Below are 17,356 nucleotides of genomic sequence, written 5' to 3' on the forward strand. Positions count from 1 at the left end.
CCGAAGGTGCCCAGTGGTCATTGCGCTGCCCCTCGCGGGCACTCAAGTATGTCCCGCGAGGCCCAAGACCTGCAGGCCTCGTCCCCGCCGTGCCCTACCGCTTCCAGGCCGGTGGTCACACCGGAGGCATTCTTCGACGCGGGTGGTCCTGGTAGGCCCGGCGGGCGAGTGCGGGCGTCGCGGCTGGTGGGGGCAGCCGAGGAGCCCCAGCTCCCCCGGCCCCGCCCGGCGCAGGCCGCGCCCGCCCGCGAGGCCCCGCCCCCGAGAAGGCCCCGCCCCGCGCAGGCCCCGCCCCGGCGCACTTCCTCCCGCCGGCCGCGCAGGCTCACTCCGCCCTCGCGCAGGCCCCGCCCCTGCGTCCCCCGCCCGCCGCCATTGGCTGCGCCGCCGCGCTCCCGCTCGCACTTCCTGGCGGAGCAATGGCCGCGCCGCGGGCCGGCCCGGGGTCTCCCGCGCCCGCGCCCCGCCGCGCCGCTCGCCCGCCGCCGCCCGCGCCCTAGCGCCGCCAGGTGGGCCTGCGCCCGCGGGCTGCCGGCCGTGCGCCGTGCGGGGCCGGAGGGCGGGGGTCCCGGCGCCGCTCTGTGCGGGGCGCTGCGGGCGGGGCGCGGCGCGGGCAGGTGCCGCCGCCCCGCAGGTGCGACAGGTACGGCCTGGGCGCCGACCGCGCGGCCTCAGGTGAGTGCCAGCGGCCCCCGCGCGTCGCGGCTCCACCTCCTCGCAGCCGGTCGGAACCTGCCCGGGCGGCGGTTGTGCGGCGGGTGCCGCCAGCGGGTGCCCGGTCCGAACGAGCGACAGAGGCGACCCCGAGGCCCCGCCGGCGACACCCGGACGGTGAGTGCTGCCCGGCGCCGAGCCATTCCGGCCGCGCTGTCTCCGGCGCTGCGCCTCCCCCGGGACCCGGCCGTCCCGGACGTGGGCTCCGATCCCTTGTTTACCGAAAAGACCTTTCACACGGAACGAGGTCTTCGCTGTGTGAGCGGACGGCCTTGACCCTTCACCTGCTTCCAGAAAGCCCCGGAGACCGCCCACGTCCACGCTGGTAGAAATGGGCCCCGAACCTCTTGCACGGAGACAAAAGGAGCTGCCGGCGCCGGGAACTCTCTAGATACCTTGGCCTAGAAAAGAAAGCTGCTAGCTTTTGAGGGCAAAACTGAGCCTTGCTTGGCTGCCTGCGGCCGGGGCCAGGGGATTGTTGGTGTAGAGAGGATCCTGTGTTTTCTGCTCTGTGACCTTGGGTGAGCCTCTCAGCCACCTGGGCACCGGTGTCTTACTGTGGATACGATGTCGCACAGGGCCAAGGTGGCACGAAGTCAGGGGTATACAGGAGGCACTGTATGAATGCTGGTCTTCCTCTTTCTTCTCTGGGCCTCCCAGCCTCGGAATATCAGGAAGACCGGGGGTGGGTACAGCCTGTCATGATCACAAATTCGCTAGCTGTGCAGAGATATAGTTGCCCCTTCCTTACCTGCCCCCCAGGAGTTGGACAGGATGGAATGTGCCTGAATTTATTCCTCCCATGGGAATAGGCAGCCCCCTCCTGTGTCCCCATTTATCTTAGAATAATGCTGACTTCTTGTCACATTGTTCTTTATTAGCAAAGACTGTTAAATAGGTAACAAAATTGATTCTTTTTACAGACTCAGCAGGAAAAAAATTCCTCCTTAAACCCTCAGCCCCACTATGTGACATGTTCCCACATGGTTGACTTAGTTCTTCCTCCTTGTGCCCTCCCAGTCCCCCAAGGTCCTCCTGAAACCTGACTCTGGGCTGTCAGTGAGTTGTGTGGCATTTCAGCACTGGTAAAAACCTTGACACTGTGGTGCACTTGCCCATGCTGAGTTTGACCATCAGGTTCAGGGAAGTTCACACACTTGAGTTTATGTTCAAGACAGGGCAAAGGCCCCAGCCAAGGTTTCCTGCCTTGGACTTTCTTTCCCCCATGTCCAAACAGAATAACAGTGCCGGCCTCACGGGGCTGTATGGCGACCAAGCAAGCAAAGAGACACAAAAGCCCAGAGAACAGTGTGTGTCTAGAATGGACTTTATACATGCTCATCATCACTGTGCCACATCCTCCACTTCGTCATCAGGTTCAAAAGTGTGATCCTTGCTGGGGATACAGCTCAGTTGGTAGAGTGCTTGCCTCACATGCACAAGGCCCTCAGTTTGATCCCCAGTGCCACCAAAAAATAAAAAATAAATTCTGATCCTTGAGAGGTTTGGGCCTTGTTCAGTATGCTCCTAAGAAGAGCCTAGATTTGAAGGTGGATTGTCAGCTGTTAGCTGTCTGACCACATCTCAGTATTCTTATCTGCAAAATGTGACATTCACCTGATTAAGTATTGTGGGAGTTCAGTATAAGGTAGCACGTGGAAGTCCTGTGGCTTGTTTCCAGGGCCATAGTCTAGGCTCTGAAATGATAACTATTATCACTTTAATCCTGATCTAAAAGCCCCTAGTTGAGACTGAAGACGAGAAGGTGGGGTCTGGGAACGCACATAACTCAGTGGTTGAGTGCTTGTGTAAGTATGCATGAGGCCCGGAGTTCAATCCCCAGCACTGCAAAGCAAAAAGAAAAAAATCAAGAAGTGGGTATTAGCAGGAAGTGGGCTAATTGACATATTAGATTTTAGATGCCAGAGGAACCCTGGTTAAATTTTCTAAAGGCTGGGCTGAGGCTGTAACTCAGTGGTAAAGTGCTTGCCTAGCACATGTGAGGTCCTGGGCTCAATCCCCAACAACACATAAAAATAAATAAATAGAATAAAGGTATTGTGAAAAAAATTCTAAAAAAAAAAAAAAAAACTGTTCTAAACAGTGCTGACAACCTGATTCTTTGAACTCACAGGTCAGAGAGTCCTGTGTATTGCTCTGTTCTCTCCCACGTTCCTCCTTGGGACAGTTCTGCACTTGTTGTCCTTGGTATCTACAGCAGATCCTGCGATTAATGAGTGACCTGGCGGAGCTCCCGGGGAGGGCTTCAGGACCAGACTTCTCCTAAGTTCATGTGCATACTCAGAAATCCTGTTCTTGTTGTAGGGCTGCGATCTCTCACAATGGAGGGAAGCCGGCAGACGCGAGTTTCTCGGCCCTACAAGATCAGCGAATCTTCAAAGGTCTGTGTCTGCAGATTGCCTCAGACGTGTGGTGTGCTGACTGACTCTCACTTGTTGTTGGTTTTAGCCATAAGCAAAGGTAGATAAGGCAAGGGGCAGAGAGCACAGGAGCGCCAGACTGCTGAGGGTGCGAGGGCACGGTGTGCACACTATGGTGTTGTCATCCTTCACCGGGGTGGTGTCCTGGGGCATTCCTCCTGTGTCACACCGGCTCGCTTATTCATGTACTAATGCTAGGATGCAGATGGAATCGGATGGGAACTGTGGGGTCTCTGTCCCAGTGTGGGGCTCAGCACCACCAGAGACAGGCACATGAATAACCTGGCTGCTGGCTCTAGGGTGGGGCCTCACCGGGATCCTTATGTGGAGGTTCCAGGGCCTCTTTCCTGCCCTGGACTCTCAGGGACCTCAAGAGTGAGCTAGGGTGTGTTCCACAGGGCTAGGCTCACAGCCCCCTCAGGCTGGCTCCATCAGAATCAGCCTGAGGGAGAGTGGGGAGAATCTGTAAAAGTGCCCTGCCTGGCCCCACCTGGAACCTGCTCAGTTAAGGTCTGAGGGCAGGACTTGGGGGCTGTGCCCACGGTCCAGTCCAGTCCGTGAATGGAGCAGTCCCTGCCCCACAGCTGCTGTAGGTAAAGATGGAGGGTGCTCATTTGCAGCACAGTCCCCATTTGCACTTGTCTCCAGCTACAAATACTAATAATGCCCTCTTTTGAAATTTCCCTTTTGGAGATTAAATTTTGTGGTTGCTTTAGCTTATGCATTGTGAGGGTGAAAACTGGTTCTTGGGGTGCAGAAAACTTACTTTTTGTATATAGAGCAAACCATGAGACCTCACTTGGGCAGTAGACAGGGTGTGGGTGGTGGTGGAGCTCCTGGGGAGGGCTTTAGGACCAAACTTCTTAAAAGGCTTCTTAGTGGGAAAAAATGGAGAGATTCTGCATTGCCCAAAGGGGTGGCTAGCAGCTCGAGGTTGAGGCTGCTCTGTAGAGGCACCTGAAGGGAAGGCGCTGTGCACAAGGGGTTGTTCCCCTGAGAGACGGTCTCCTGTTGCCACCTGAGTTTGCTGAGAAAGCTCCTGTATGTCTGCTTTCTGTCCATGAGCACAGAGGGCCTGCTGCGCTCAAAGGGGCTTTGTTCCTGACCTTGGCTGCAGACACAGTGTTGCTTTCTAAGTTTGATAGCACTGGAAATGTGTGTCTTTTAAAGTCAGATTCAGAGTCTCTGAATGGAAGCTTTTAGGAACAGGACAGGATCTGCTTTTCTTTAGTTGATTGTGTTTCTAAATTTTCTTATAAAAAATGAAAGTGGCCAAATCATACCTTGCATTTATGAACATTAATTTAATTCACGTAGCCAGCCCTGAGATGGGCAGATAGCGCGTGTCCAAACCCTTCCTGCCACGGCGCTCAGCTCAGCTGCTTCCCAAGTTCTCAGCTTGTGGTTTCTCCTGCTCTGAACTTGACTGGAGTCCCAGTGGGCCACTCTGGTATGTCTGGGGGCATCCACTCAGCCTCAAGCCTGGGAGCCTGGCAGCCAATAGCTGGTGCAGGTCATTCATGCTTGGCATGGACTCTGCCTATGTGCGACTCCACTATTCACTTGGCCACCCTGTGAAGGGACAGTGCACAGTGAAGCAGACCTTCACTCCCACAACTGCTGCATCCTCTAGATCATTGGCCCAGCCACCTGGTCTCTTCCATCATCTGGCCTCATGTGCAGTAATGCACCAAGAGGGGTGAAGACCAGTACAGCAAGGAGAGTTGGAACTTCTAAATTATCGAAATGCCAGAATTCTGCTCTTTGAAACTATGGACGTGTGTGTGTGTGTGTGTGTGTGTGTGTGTGTAAAGTCATCTGTGCAGCTGAAATGCCAGGCACAGGCTAACCCGTGCACCTCTCCCCATGCACCACCCCGCTGCGGCAGATAGTCCCCTTGCAGCTGTGCCTGCCCCCCAGGCTGTATCCCTGTCGCACCACAGCTGGCTTGTGTGTGCCCATCTGAGTGCTAGGTCCCACCCCTCACCACTTGAGAGCTGTGGGCTGGGCGCCCCCTGCGCCCCTTACTTGCTTCTCTTGGATGCCAAGGCTTTGCCTCACTCAGTCACCTGCTATTGTAGTGCTTCCTAATTTCCTTCCTGCCATCTATAAGGGCCCCAGGCCAGTGTCTGTGGAAGCCCAGACATTCCTGCTTAATTAGGAGCCAAAACTAGGCCAGCTTGCCTCTCTCTGTAAGCAGCCAGATAAACAGCCACCCCTGAGCCCTCCGTGGAGGAGCAGAGAGCCTGGCCCTCTGGGTTGCGAGGAGGGAGCCTCAGGTAGTGTCTCTGCGCACCCTCAGCAGGTTGTGAGGACACTCTCTGCTCTGGGAAGTCAACAGGGTGATTGATGCTGCACTTGGCCAGACGCAGAACGACCACAGGAAACCATGGCTTCTAATTACAGCAGCATCAGCAGCAGTAAGAGCAGACTTTAAAGGGAAGAAAAGGAAACGCACCATTGCTGGACACGTTGAGATGGGCCTGCGTGTGCCAAGCACGCAGCACCAGCACCTTGCAGACCCGCAGTCTAGTGCCCTTCTCTGTACAGCTCCGTGCTCCCCTTCTCAGGATCACTACTAGCCAGTTCTTTCCTTAGTCCCCCTTGAGTAGATCAGCTACTGTATGATATTTTTTTTGAATGGCCTGTTTTTCCCTACATTGAATTTTTCTTGCCTTTTTTTTTTTTTTGGTGTGTGTGTGTGTAGTGAGTAAATAAAGCAGTGTGTGTACAGTATCCGTACAGTATCCCTAAAATAAGGTGGGTCAGTCCTGCAAGGACTCAGAATCCAGTCTAGATTTGATACATGGTTGTGTCCTCAAGAGCATGTGGTAGGCGCTTGGCATTCTCACTGTCTGCCAGCTTGAATTGATCAAACCGATTAATTAGAATCATTCATGTTAAATGTATTAATTCCAGGATAATGTGGTAATTAAAGCTGAAGAAGTCAGGCCCAGGTTCAAGTCTCAGCGCCACTGCTCAGTCCCTATGGGATCTGGGTAGGTTTTCTGGTATGCACCTCCCTCACCTGGAAAAGGGGGGTTGTCAGGGACGTTTGTGATGCTCAGAGGAGAGCACATGTCTGGTGCATAACACAGAGGAGCCCATCCTGGGCCCCAGGGAAAGACGGCTCCACACTTGCATGCTAGTGGTCCTTTAACCCTGGAGTGGGTGTGAAGCCACACTTCCCAGGAGGATCCCAGAGCACCTAGTGGTAGGCAGGAGGCCAGCCACCTCCCTGGGTGGAAGCGTGAAAGTGGGAGCCATGCTCTGGCATGACCATGTGCCAGACACCTTGTGTGATGTGGGAAGCTGTCTGTCAACAGATTACCGTAACCTCGGTAGGAGTTGACAGCCTCATGGTGGGCACTACTCAGGCATTGCTGGATCAGCACTTTGCCCTCTTCTATCTCCCTACCTCCCCAGACCTGGGTGATAACACCCTGGTCTCATTGCCAGAAGGTGGAGCCTCAAGTTCCTGGGCTTAACCCAAGAACCCAGTGAGCAGCAGAGCTAGGCTCAAACCAGTTCCCAGCTGACTTCAGGGCTTTGTGCACAGCTGCCCTCTAATATGGTAGCACCTTCCCGTCCTTTGTCATGACCTGGAAGCAGGGAGGGGAGAGAGAGAAGGAAGGGGACAGAAAAGAGCTTCTAGCACTGTGTTTAAAAAGAAGGAAGAAAGCCAGGCACAGTGGCGCACACCTGTAATCCCAGTGGCTCAGGAGGCTGAGCCAGGAGGATGGCAAGTTCAAAGCCGGCCTCAGGGAGGTGGCTCAGTGGTTGAGGGCCCCTGAGAAAGCAAGAAAGGTTTTAGAAATTATAAAAAAAGAGAAAGGATAGACAGACACACAGAGGCCCTCTGTGGTCTCTCATTCCTCTCCCTCTGGGGCAGGTCGCAACTGCTGGGTGGGTTGTGCTACCCCCTGACCGGCCCTCCTCCACAGGTGTACCGCTGGGCCGACCACTCCTCCACGGTGCTGCAGCGACTGAACGAGCAGCGGCTCCGCGGCCTCTTCTGTGATGTGGTCCTGGTGGCGGATGAGCAGCGCGTGCCAGCCCACCGCAACCTGCTGGCCGTGTGCAGCGACTACTTCAACTCCATGTTCACGCTGGGCATGCGGGAGGCCTTCCAGAAGGAGGTGGAGCTGATCGGTGCCTCCTACATCGGGCTCAAGGCCGTGGTGGACTTCCTTTACAGCGGGGAGCTGGCGCTGGATGGCGGCAACATCGACTACATCCTGGAGACGGCGCACCTGCTGCAGATCTGGACAGTGGTGGACTTCTGCTGCGAGTACCTGGAGCAGGAGGTGAGCGAGGACAACTACCTGTACCTGCAGGAGCTGGCCTCCATCTACAGCCTCAAGCGGCTGGACACCTTCATCGATGGCTTCATCCTGAGCCACTTTGGCACACTGTCCTTCACGCCCGACTTCTTGCAGAACGTCTCCATGCAGAAGCTGTGTGTGTACCTGAGCAGCAGCCAGGTGCAGCGGGAGTGCGAGCATGACCTGCTGCAGGCGGCCCTGCAGTGGCTGACACAGCAGCCCGAGCGCGAGGCGCACGCCTACCGGGTGCTGGAGAACATCCACTTCCCGCTCATCCCCAAGAACGACCTGCTGCACCGCGTCAAGCCAGCCGTGTGCTCCCTGCTGCCCCGCGAGGCCGACTGCGAGGGCTTCATCGAGGAGGCCGTGCACTACCACAACAGCCTGGCCGCCCAGCCCGTCCTGCAGACCAAGCGCACAGCACTGCGCACGGACGAGGAGCGCCTACTGTTTGTGGGCGGTGAGGTCTCTGAGCGGTGTCTGGAGCTCAGCGATGACACCTGCTACCTGGACGCCAAGAGCGAGCAGTGGGTCAAGGAAACGCCCCTGCCGGCCCGGCGGAGCCACCACTGCGTCGCGGTGCTGGGGGGCTTCATCTTCATCGCGGGCGGCAGCTTCTCGCGGGACAACGGAGGGGACGCAGCCTCCAACCTCCTTTATAGGTATGACCCCCGCTGTAAACAGTGGATCAAGGTGAGATTAAAGCCAGATTATTTCTTTTCTCTTGAGGCCTCTTTTCTTTGCCCTAACCTAGTCTTGACTTCCTTTCTCTCCGGGCCTTGGCGACAGTCCTGCTCCTGAACGAGGTGTGACAATAAAGAGATGAGCCACGGCTCCCACCCTCCCCAACCATGCCCCCTGGGGAGAACGAGGGCTGCCCAGACATCACTGTCCGGGGACTCTCTGCCCCGTGCCACATCCCACGTCAAGCTGCACGAGGCCCCAGCCCCATGCAGCAGTTGAGTGCCTGGGCTGTGACCAGGGCAAGCGAAGAACCAAATTTTCAATTTTACTTAGTTTTAACTAATTTACGTGTAAGTGTAAATGGCCACATGAGGCACCTCACTACCAGCTGCTGCTTCTGACACGCTCCCTGGGTCTCAGCCTCCACCAGGCTCCTCTTTCAGAAACATTTGGGAGCAGCTTTAAGGAGTCCACAAAGCCCATACCTGGCTCTTTGGCAGGTATCAAGGCAGGATCAGGGAGGAGTGTGAACCCAGGTGTACACCTGAGATTGCACTCCCACCTGGCCACAGTGTGGCTGGGATCCCAGGCCCATTCCTCCCCCTCTCCCAATCCCACATTTCCCCTCTGGAAGTGCACGTGGCCTTCCAGGCAAGGGGGTGTGGCCTGCATTGATTGGCGTGCATCTGGCTCGGGTGGTCCGGGATGTGCCTTCTTTGACCATTGCCCATTAAAATCTGTGTTCATCTTTATACTCACACCTCTGTATTACTTCTTAACTCCGTGTCTTTCTGAGCTTTAACACTCAGAATGGATTCAAGATATCCTTTTGATTTTATTCTCAAAAGTCTTAAAACCAAGCCAGGTGTGGCAGAGCGTGCCTATAGTCCCAGCCACGAGGGAGGCTGAGGCAGGGGGATGGCAAGTTTGAGGCTGCCCAGGCAACTTGGATTCTATCTAAAAGTAAACATTTTTTAAAAGACATAGTTCAGTAGAACATTTGTATAGCATGTGCTAAGCCCTGGGTTCAGTCTCCAGTATCCGGAAAAAAAAATCTGGGCTGGGGATATAGCTCAGTTGGTAGAGTGCTTGCCTCCCATGCTCAAGGCCCTGGGCTCAGTTCCCAGCACCACACACACAAAAATCTGAATCCCAGGGCCAAGCCGTACCACTGGAGGGAGGCTGCAGCTTTGGAGGCAGCTCAGAGACTGTAACAGCGGCAGGGGTGTGTCGTCTGCAGGACCATATTCAGTCCCATGTTCTGCGAAATTACTTAAAAAAACGAAACAGAAAAGTCAGGTCTTCTGCTTTTCAATGTCCTGTCAAGTGCTACTTTCTTCCTTTAACGTGGACAGCAAGCAGCATTAGTGTTTAAAGACCCCTGATGGGGGGTGCTGGGGGCAGGCGATTTCTCGTGTCAGAAACCCGCTCACTAGACTACCTGCTCTGCTCCTCTGAGTCCCGGTCCACGAGGTCGACCACGTGGCCAGACAGGTTTGGGAAACCGAGGGTCCTCTTCATGAGGTTCCCAGTGTCTTGAGATCCAGGGGCTCTGAAAGTCTCACCAGAAGCCCTCTTCTTGCCCCCCAGGCTCTCTGGCCACATCACGCCTCCTGGGCCGAGCACTCCATAGACATAGTTGGAGAGCACAGTGCTAGATAATGACACTGACCGGCGTTGAGGGAAGGGAAGGTACAGGTGTGTTGCTTCCACAGGTGGCCTCCATGAACCAGCGGCGTGTGGACTTCTACCTGGCCTCCATTGGGGACATGCTGCTGGCTGTTGGTGGCCGGAATGAGAACGGGGCACTCTCTTCGGTGGAGACCTACAGCCCCAAGACTGACTCGTGGTCCTACGTGGCTGGCTTGCCAAGGTGACGGCCTGGGGCCTCTTCTTTCAGCGTGACTTCTGGGAGAACAGCATTTACTAGTCTGTTCACTTTTTGGGTATTCTGGCCTCCAATTCTGGGGGGACATCTGGCTTATGGACCACAGTGGATAGCCACAAGGGGTCCAGGGTGCGGGAGTCAGTGAGTCTCCGCTGTGCTGCCTAGATGAGCGTCACCCTTTCCAGGTCCCTGTGGTTCCTGACCCCAGGAGTCTTGAGTTACCAACGGGGGATTTACTGGAAGACCCCACTGAGCTCTGAGGGCTGGAGCCTTCGCCCACTCAGTCTTCTCTTCCTCACTGCAGCAGAGGGGGCCGGTGGTGAACTCTGCCCAATGGGGTGGTGGGTGGAGATTCTGCTGGTGATCCTTCAGGCGCACCCAGTGGGCAGGAGCTGTCCAGGTGAGCAGCCCAGGCACCTCAGGGACCTCGTCCTGAGGGTTAGCAAGGGTGTGGGCAAGTGTAGCTGCGCCAGGAGTCATGCCAGGCGCGAATCCCAACCCTTCAACTCATAGACGGCCTCTTTCACCTGGAGGATCCTGAGGCCAGCGCAGTAATGATGGGCACTGCTGACCGATAGTAAGTGGCTGGCCCTTGCAGCTGTCACAGTGGCCAGGACTGCTCTTCCTAACTCAGGGCCAGGTGCTGCATGTGACTTGTCACCTTCTCTGGGTGACAGGACAGGACAGGCCAGCCTATCCTGGGCCATCCCCAAGCTGAGGTACTTCACCAACCCATTTCCAGGTGGAGAAGTGGAGCCTAAAATGTGCTCAGTCTGTTGTTCCCACGGTCCTGGCCAGCCAGCACCAGCTGTGCACTGGACACTGCGAGGACTATTATTCCTAAGCACTGCAGCCCAGGGCTGAGCAGTCTGTGACGCTGCAGTGCCAGTGTGTCCCCGGCTGGCCCCACCAACTCATCTCTCGTGTGTCCTTGTTGGTAGGATGGGGCCTCTGTGAGACCCAGCCCATCTCAGCGTAGGACCCTGCTGGCCACTCTGCCACCCTAGACTCGTGCTGTGAGCTCCGCCGGACACTCTCTGCCTGTCAGGCTCCTGCCATCACCCTGTCTGGAGTCTCACCGTCCTGTCCTCTGGCTGTTTGTTTTGGTGGCCGCACTGGGGCTTCATTGTTTTGTGGTCTGGTCTGTTGGGTCCTCTTCTCAGTAAAGCAGCACCTAGGAGGGTGTGGTGGTGCCTGTTCCCTGTGCCTCCTTCCACCCTACGACTCCTGATGGGCAGAGGCCCCGGGGTGCCCGCAGCCGAGGCCACTGTGGAGCAAGCTGGCGCAGCACTGAGCACCGTCTCTGCTCCGTCTTGCAGGTTCACCTACGGCCACGCGGGCACCATCTACAAGGACTTTGTGTACATCTCGGGGGGCCACGACTACCAGATCGGCCCCTACCGCAAGAACCTGCTGTGCTACGACCGCCGCACGGATGTGTGGGAGGAGCGGCGGCCCATGACCACGGCGCGCGGCTGGCACAGCATGTGCAGCCTGGGCGACAGCATCTACTCCATCGGGGGCAGCGACGACAACGTGGAATCCATGGAGCGCTTTGATGTGCTGGGCGTGGAGGCCTACAGCCCGCAGTGCAACCAGTGGACCCGCGTGGCGCCCCTGCTGCACGCCAACAGCGAGTCGGGGGTGGCCGTGTGGGAGGGCCGCATCTACATCCTGGGCGGCTACAGCTGGGAGAACACAGCCTTCTCCAAGACCGTGCAGGTCTACGACCGCGACGCCAACCAGTGGAGCCGCGGCCCCGACCTGCCCAAGGCCATCGCTGGTGTGTCGGCCTGCGTCTGCGCCCTGAAGCCGCAGCTGGAGGACAGGAAAAAGAAGGGCAAGGGCAAGCGGCAGTAGGGCAGGGCCAGCGCTGCCGCCCGCTCCTGGCCTCGTGGCCAGAGCAGTAGGCAGTGGCCACCCCTTAGCCCTCTGGAAACGTTTCGTGCTCTTGGCAGCTTTTTTACTTTTATGAATCTTGGTATTTCTATGGTATCATAACCAATTAAACATGGTATATCACTTGACATATTATCTTGCCTGAGTAATTAAACCTGGGCCCAGGCATTGACCATCCCTTGGATCTGTGTAGGCCTTCTTCCCAGGGAGGTCCACACGAGTCCCCTTGACCTTCCCCCGAGAGCACCAGCGCACAGAATACACAGAAATGTTTGTAGAGAGACGCGGGCCTTACCCGGGTATTTGGGACCACTAGTCTAAGCAAACCTGGCCCGTCTTTTAAAAATACAGATTCCAGGGCCTTCCTCAGAATTATCAACTCCAAAACTATCAGGACCATTGTAACCAGCCTTTGAATTGTGTGCATCGGCCATGGCCGGCAGTTGCTGGCCAGGTCAAGCATGTGTGCGTCATTGAGAACGCAGGCCCACCAGGGCAAGTGATTGGCCAAGGGTACCACTGTGCCCTGAGAGTCAGGCGGGGAGTGGGGACTTCCTGCTGCGGACCTTTTCTTCTGGGCTTTCTGTCGCAGCTTTTCCTGGCTAGTGATCTCTCTGCATTCTAGAAAGTTACAGGTAACCAAGAAAGAAAGAGGGAAAATAGCACAAAGCTCTTTGGACGTGTCATCCTGTGATTTGTGGCTTTTCACCCTCAACGTCCCTAACATCACTGTAAGAAAATCTACATTTCTCAGGAAGAAGAGTGAACTTTGTAGGACCTGTAGTTGTTTGCAATGGCTGTAGCTCTGAGGAGCCGTTGGGAGCAGAACACACAAACTCGTGGGTTCCCAGGGTGGTTGAGTGCCCCCCTCAGCTCAGGTGACACGGTGCTGGCCCTAGGTGCCTGCCACTGTGTGGCTTTGCCTGCCGGGCAGGTCCTTTAGCAGATCTCCATCTGTGCCCGCGAACCTTAGCCAGCAGGTGAGATGGGAGGACCTCTGTCTGTGTGAGCTGCTGGTTCCCTTGGCTTCTCCTAGGTGGCTTCTCCTGGATGTGGTTTCTAGAACAGTCCCGGGGGTGTGCCCTCCTAGAGCTGTCAGACTGCGGCCCAGCCGGCAGGTGACACAAAGCGCGACTTGAGTCCAGGAGTGCGAAGGTTTTGACCCTGAGCCAGGAAGGCCAGGATCTGAGGCCGGGATGCAGAAGCTCACTGTTGACACTGAGGCGGGAGCGGAGCGTCTCGGTGCACTTCTGTTTCCACTCCTTGCTCCCCCCGGGGTTTCCCGTAGTTCCCATCGCCCTGTTCCTGTTGTGGTCCAGGAGACCGGGGACATGAACCTGGGAAGCCAAACCAGTGCTGTCACTGCCTCGCTGCTGTAGCACGCAGGCTGCAGAGTGAGCTAGGTACTCAGGAACCCCGCACACCAGCAGGCTGCGCTCTGGAGCTTGGTACTGCAGTGTGCTAAAGGCCCTGAGAAGTCCTGCGTTAACCACTAACCTGTGACTGAGACTCACCTCTGCCCTCCCAGGAAGGGTCTCATTGCCCAGACTCTTTCCTCCCCAGCTCAGCCCAGGTCATGAACAAAGAGGAGGCGGTTCTAGAGAATCGAGTCAGGCTGGGAACAGCGGGCTGGAATTTTCGAGTGGTTTGGCAGCAGATGGCTTTGACCTTGGGGAGGGGAGAGCCACTAGGGTCAGCCTAAGCCAGCTCTTAAGTTTTTGATGCTAGGGTAAGGTGACATGCTGGCCCTGGCTTTCTTGTGTCCCATGGGTTACCTACCATGTCCTGCACTTTGCATCTGTGCCGTCCCTCTTGATGTGGTTGATGTCATTTGTCATTTTCATGGAGTGGATGATGACGTTACTGATGCCAAGAGCATTCCACAGGTGGAGGACTGACAGGTAAATGTCGTCCTGGGTTGACTACAGAGTTGGTGGCAGCTACCCTGTGCTGGGCTTTTGTGCTCCTCAGAAAAGGCTCATGGCCAGGTGCTGGGACAGGGCCAGGTTTTTGTCACCTGTGTTTTTAAGTTGGGGGACAGAGCTTGGAACTGTGTGTAAGCAGATGGCCTTTTAACCTGCAGTGGGGATAGCGTGGTCTCAAACCAATCTTGAGATGGGTGACATGCACAGCTGCCGTTCTGTGGTCACTGTGCAGGCGTCAGGCTGTTTGGAGCTTTGAGAACATCTGGACTTTCTTTTTATCTTGATCTTTCCAAATTATGGTAGTAGGCTCTTATTCAATAGGTCTTGATCTTCCTCATTTTAAACAGTCAGGGTTTTAACTGTGTGTGAGTTGTATTTGGTCCTAACCCTGTTTGCTTAAGACATGTGTCGCGACCGCAGAGAACAGTGAAGAGCTGGAGGACGCTGGCTGTTTACAGTGGTCGCTCTGTTGCTGACAGTGCAGATTGCAGGCGCCCTGTCGCCCCTAGTCCCAGCTACTCAGGAGGCTGACGCAGGAAGTTTGCAGAAGGTGCCTAGAGTAGAAGCTCAACTCTGTTACTGTGCTTGGCCTCAGCCCGCCATGTTCACCTTCTGCCATCTTAGTAAGTCTGCAGGCAGGTCCCAGCGGCCTCCAGCAGGCAGAACCTCAGGTGTGTATTTGTATTCTGAATGCCCTCTACCTCCCCTTAATGGTAAGGCAACCCCAGGAGTCTTAGCAGGGACTCCAGAGGCTCTAGGGGTGTTCACTTTGGGGGTGGGAGGCAACCTGCTCTGTTTTCAAGCATCTGACACCTAAGCAAGCAGGGCCTGTCAGTGTGTGCATTAGTACTGGAAGTGAAAGTGCCCTCTGTCCTGGTGACCCCCATAGAGCCACCACCCGCGTTCTTTACCCGGGTCCCCATGATGTTGGCTGGGCTGACCACAGTCCAAGCAGTAGCCCATGGGCTCTTGGACTCTCAGAGCTTTGGGCCTGGACCTGCAAGGGAACTGCAGCCGTGGTCCAGGCCTCCTGGTGTCTCTGTGGGTTCTGAGCATCTGCCTCCAGAAGAACCTCTGGACATAAGGCACTTCCGCGGACCCCAGCCCTTGCATCTCCAAGCAGCTGGTTTTCGAGTTCTTGAACTGTTTTGATACTTTTCCATAGTTTGCTGAACCATTTTGTAGAATGCCTGCCAGGGTTGTTCATCGTGTCCACACCTGCGGCCCCTTGATTTGTCTGGACAACAGTAGCCAGGACTTGCCTCGTGGGGCTTCCTCTTACACCTTTCCGTCTCCACGTGGCCTGCGAGTAGGACTGTCCTAAGTCCCAGCTGAGCCAGAGGGCACCCATCTTCCCAAAGACACCTGAGTCCCTCACAAGCTTCTGTCTCTTCTGGAGCTCCCACCTCAGTGGTGTCAGTCAGAGGGACCCCGCGGCTGGTCCCCGCGTCACCTTTCTCACCATCAGACGTGTGGCTGGGTCCTGGTCCATCCCATTCACCTCTAATGACAGCTGAGCACCGTGGTCACACCTGTAATCCCAGCCACTCAGCGACTTGGAAGGAGGAGGCAGGATCGCAAGTTCAAAGCCAGCCCCAGCGACTTAGCCAGGCCCTAGGCCACTCAGTGAGACCCTGCCTCAAAATAAAAGATAAAAGGTCTGGGGGCGTGGCTCAGTGGTCAAACACCCCTGGGTTCAATCCCTGGTTCAATCCCTGTAAATAGACGGTCAAAGACGTCGTAGTAGTGACCCTCAGACGTGTCCTGACTCCTCACGTCCTCTCTTGGTCTTTGGCTTTAGACTTTGTTAGACTTTGGTGGCTTCTGAGGGGTTGGAAGACTCAGGACTTTGTCCCCTGGTTGCCTTAGCTAGAAGGATTGAAAAAAAACACTAATTTTGGTGGTGGAGGGACAGAGGGGTGAGTGGAGTCTGTCAGTTTTCTTTGAGAAAAGAAACTGCCCTGGAAGGGGCTGGACGCCATCTTGCAAGTGCAGCTGCAGGGAGGAGGGGCAGGGTCCCCGGGCAGGTGGAGGTGAGGAGTCACACGCCAGTCCCCTTCCCGATTAAGTGGTCCCTTGGGTACGTCCTGCCTGCTGATGTCACGGAAACCTGTGATCGTGGGGTTTCCTCGTGTGTTGCTTTTGTATTTGTGATTTTAGACATTCAAAACATTCAAAGTTTCCCTGTCTTACCTCTTTTTAATTGATTTTTTCCGTTGCTTCCTTTTTCTGTGTTGATGATTCCATACAGAGATTTCAGTTCTTAAAACACATTACAATGATGGGCCTGCTGGGTGCGGTTGATTCTGTGATCACATTCCCAGGCTTGCGTGGTCATTCAGTGGCCTTTTTTTCCTGTGACTTGGAGAGGAGCCCGGCTTCCTGTCAGCATCGGGAGCCGGGCTCTTCCCTTGTCCTGCTTTACTGAGCCTCTGACTGCTGTGTCCACCCAGGAATCTCATCCAGGTCTCTGACTGCGGCACTGCATCCCGGGACCTGCAATGACACTGTTTGCTCCATTGTGTCAGTTGGGTAATTGGATTAGAAAAGAAGACTAGACACCAAGGAAGCGCAGCCTGGGACGAGCGCTGGGTTATTTTTAGAGGCTGCCGTTTCCTCCGGGGCCTGAGAGGAGGCTGGCTCTCCACCCGCGTGGTCACTGGCCCTTCAGAACCAGGAAGAGGGAAGGAGGCACCTGCACACCCGTCACCTGCCAAACCTGGTCAGAATCCCCCTGAGCCAGGAGCTGCCCAGAGAGGCCTTGTGGCCAGCCAGCGGCCAGCCCAGGCCCAGGCCCCGCGCTCCTCCCTTCCCCCTCTGCCCCAGGCTCCAGATGAAAGTTCAGGCGACTCCAAAGCTCAGGGTAATGACCTTGCCCAGGCTGGGGTTGCTGACCACCAAGCAGTGGTCACCTTGGAATGGACTCCAGTCAGGTATTTGGCGGAGCTGGGGACACAGGAGGAGGAGCAGCTGAGGAGAAGGTGCTGCTGAGTCACGGCTCCCTTCCCAGCTGTGCCTGGGGCCCAGCAACCCTTCCCCTGCTGAGCAGTGTGGGCGTCACCTGGGCCCCATGGACAGCAATCTGCTTCTCCCCTGCCCTCCCCTCTGCTCCTGCTGCTCTGCCCCTCTCCACAAGTGCTGGCCTCACCCAGCCTGAGGCTCCCAGAGCAGATGTCCCAAGCGTGATTAGTGGAGGCCACCTGGCTTTTCCAACCTAGCCTGAGCAGTCGGGGACTGTCCCTACATTCCACTCCCCAGGGCCATCACAAGGGCTCCTCAGGCACAGGGAGGAAGCACAGATGGCACCTCTTGGCTGGAGGAGAGCCAGTGACTTGGCAGATCTGCCTGCAAACCCCAGCAGAGGCACGTCCCCGGGCCACTGCCCTGGGCAGCAAGGGCTGGCTGTGGCTCCTGCTAGTGTACCTGCTGGCCTCTGCCCTGGGGAGGGCGGCCCTGAGGCTTGACCCACATCCACTTCCC

At 56.2% G+C, this 17,356-nt stretch overlaps 1 protein-coding gene across 2 annotated transcripts; it reads left to right on the forward strand.

Moving 5' to 3' along the window:
* The first annotated feature begins 573 nt into the window (after positions 1–573).
* Positions 574–12,079, forward strand: Klhl36 (kelch like family member 36). Of its 2 annotated transcripts, none has more exons than XM_076839663.2 (5): positions 574–675; positions 3,040–3,116; positions 7,100–8,173; positions 9,880–10,037; positions 11,372–12,079. In XM_076839663.2, the coding sequence occupies exons 2-5, from the start codon at positions 3,057–3,059 to the stop codon at positions 11,910–11,912; spliced, it is 1,833 nt and encodes a 610-aa protein (XP_076695778.1). In that variant the 5' UTR covers positions 574–675; positions 3,040–3,056; the 3' UTR covers positions 11,913–12,079. The 2 variants fall into 2 exon arrangements, with proteins under 2 accessions (XP_076695778.1, XP_076695777.1); XM_076839662.2 differs by having other exon boundaries at positions 576–831.
* The last annotated feature ends 5,277 nt before the right edge of the window (positions 12,080–17,356 follow it).

Source organism: Callospermophilus lateralis, chromosome 18 (assembly GCF_048772815.1).
Source record: "Callospermophilus lateralis isolate mCalLat2 chromosome 18, mCalLat2.hap1, whole genome shotgun sequence".
Lineage (NCBI taxonomy): Eukaryota > Metazoa > Chordata > Mammalia > Rodentia > Sciuridae > Callospermophilus > Callospermophilus lateralis.

Coding starts and splice junctions, on each gene's coding strand:
- Klhl36 (XM_076839663.2), top strand. CDS start 3,057: ATGGAGGGAAGCCGGCAGACGCGAGTTTCTCGGCCCTACAAGATCAGC. Junction 8,174..9,879: donor GCTGTAAACAGTGGATCAAG/GTGAGATTAAAG, acceptor TTGCTTCCACAG/GTGGCCTCCATGAACCAGCG. Junction 10,038..11,371: donor TACGTGGCTGGCTTGCCAAG/GTGACGGCCTGG, acceptor TCCGTCTTGCAG/GTTCACCTACGGCCACGCGG.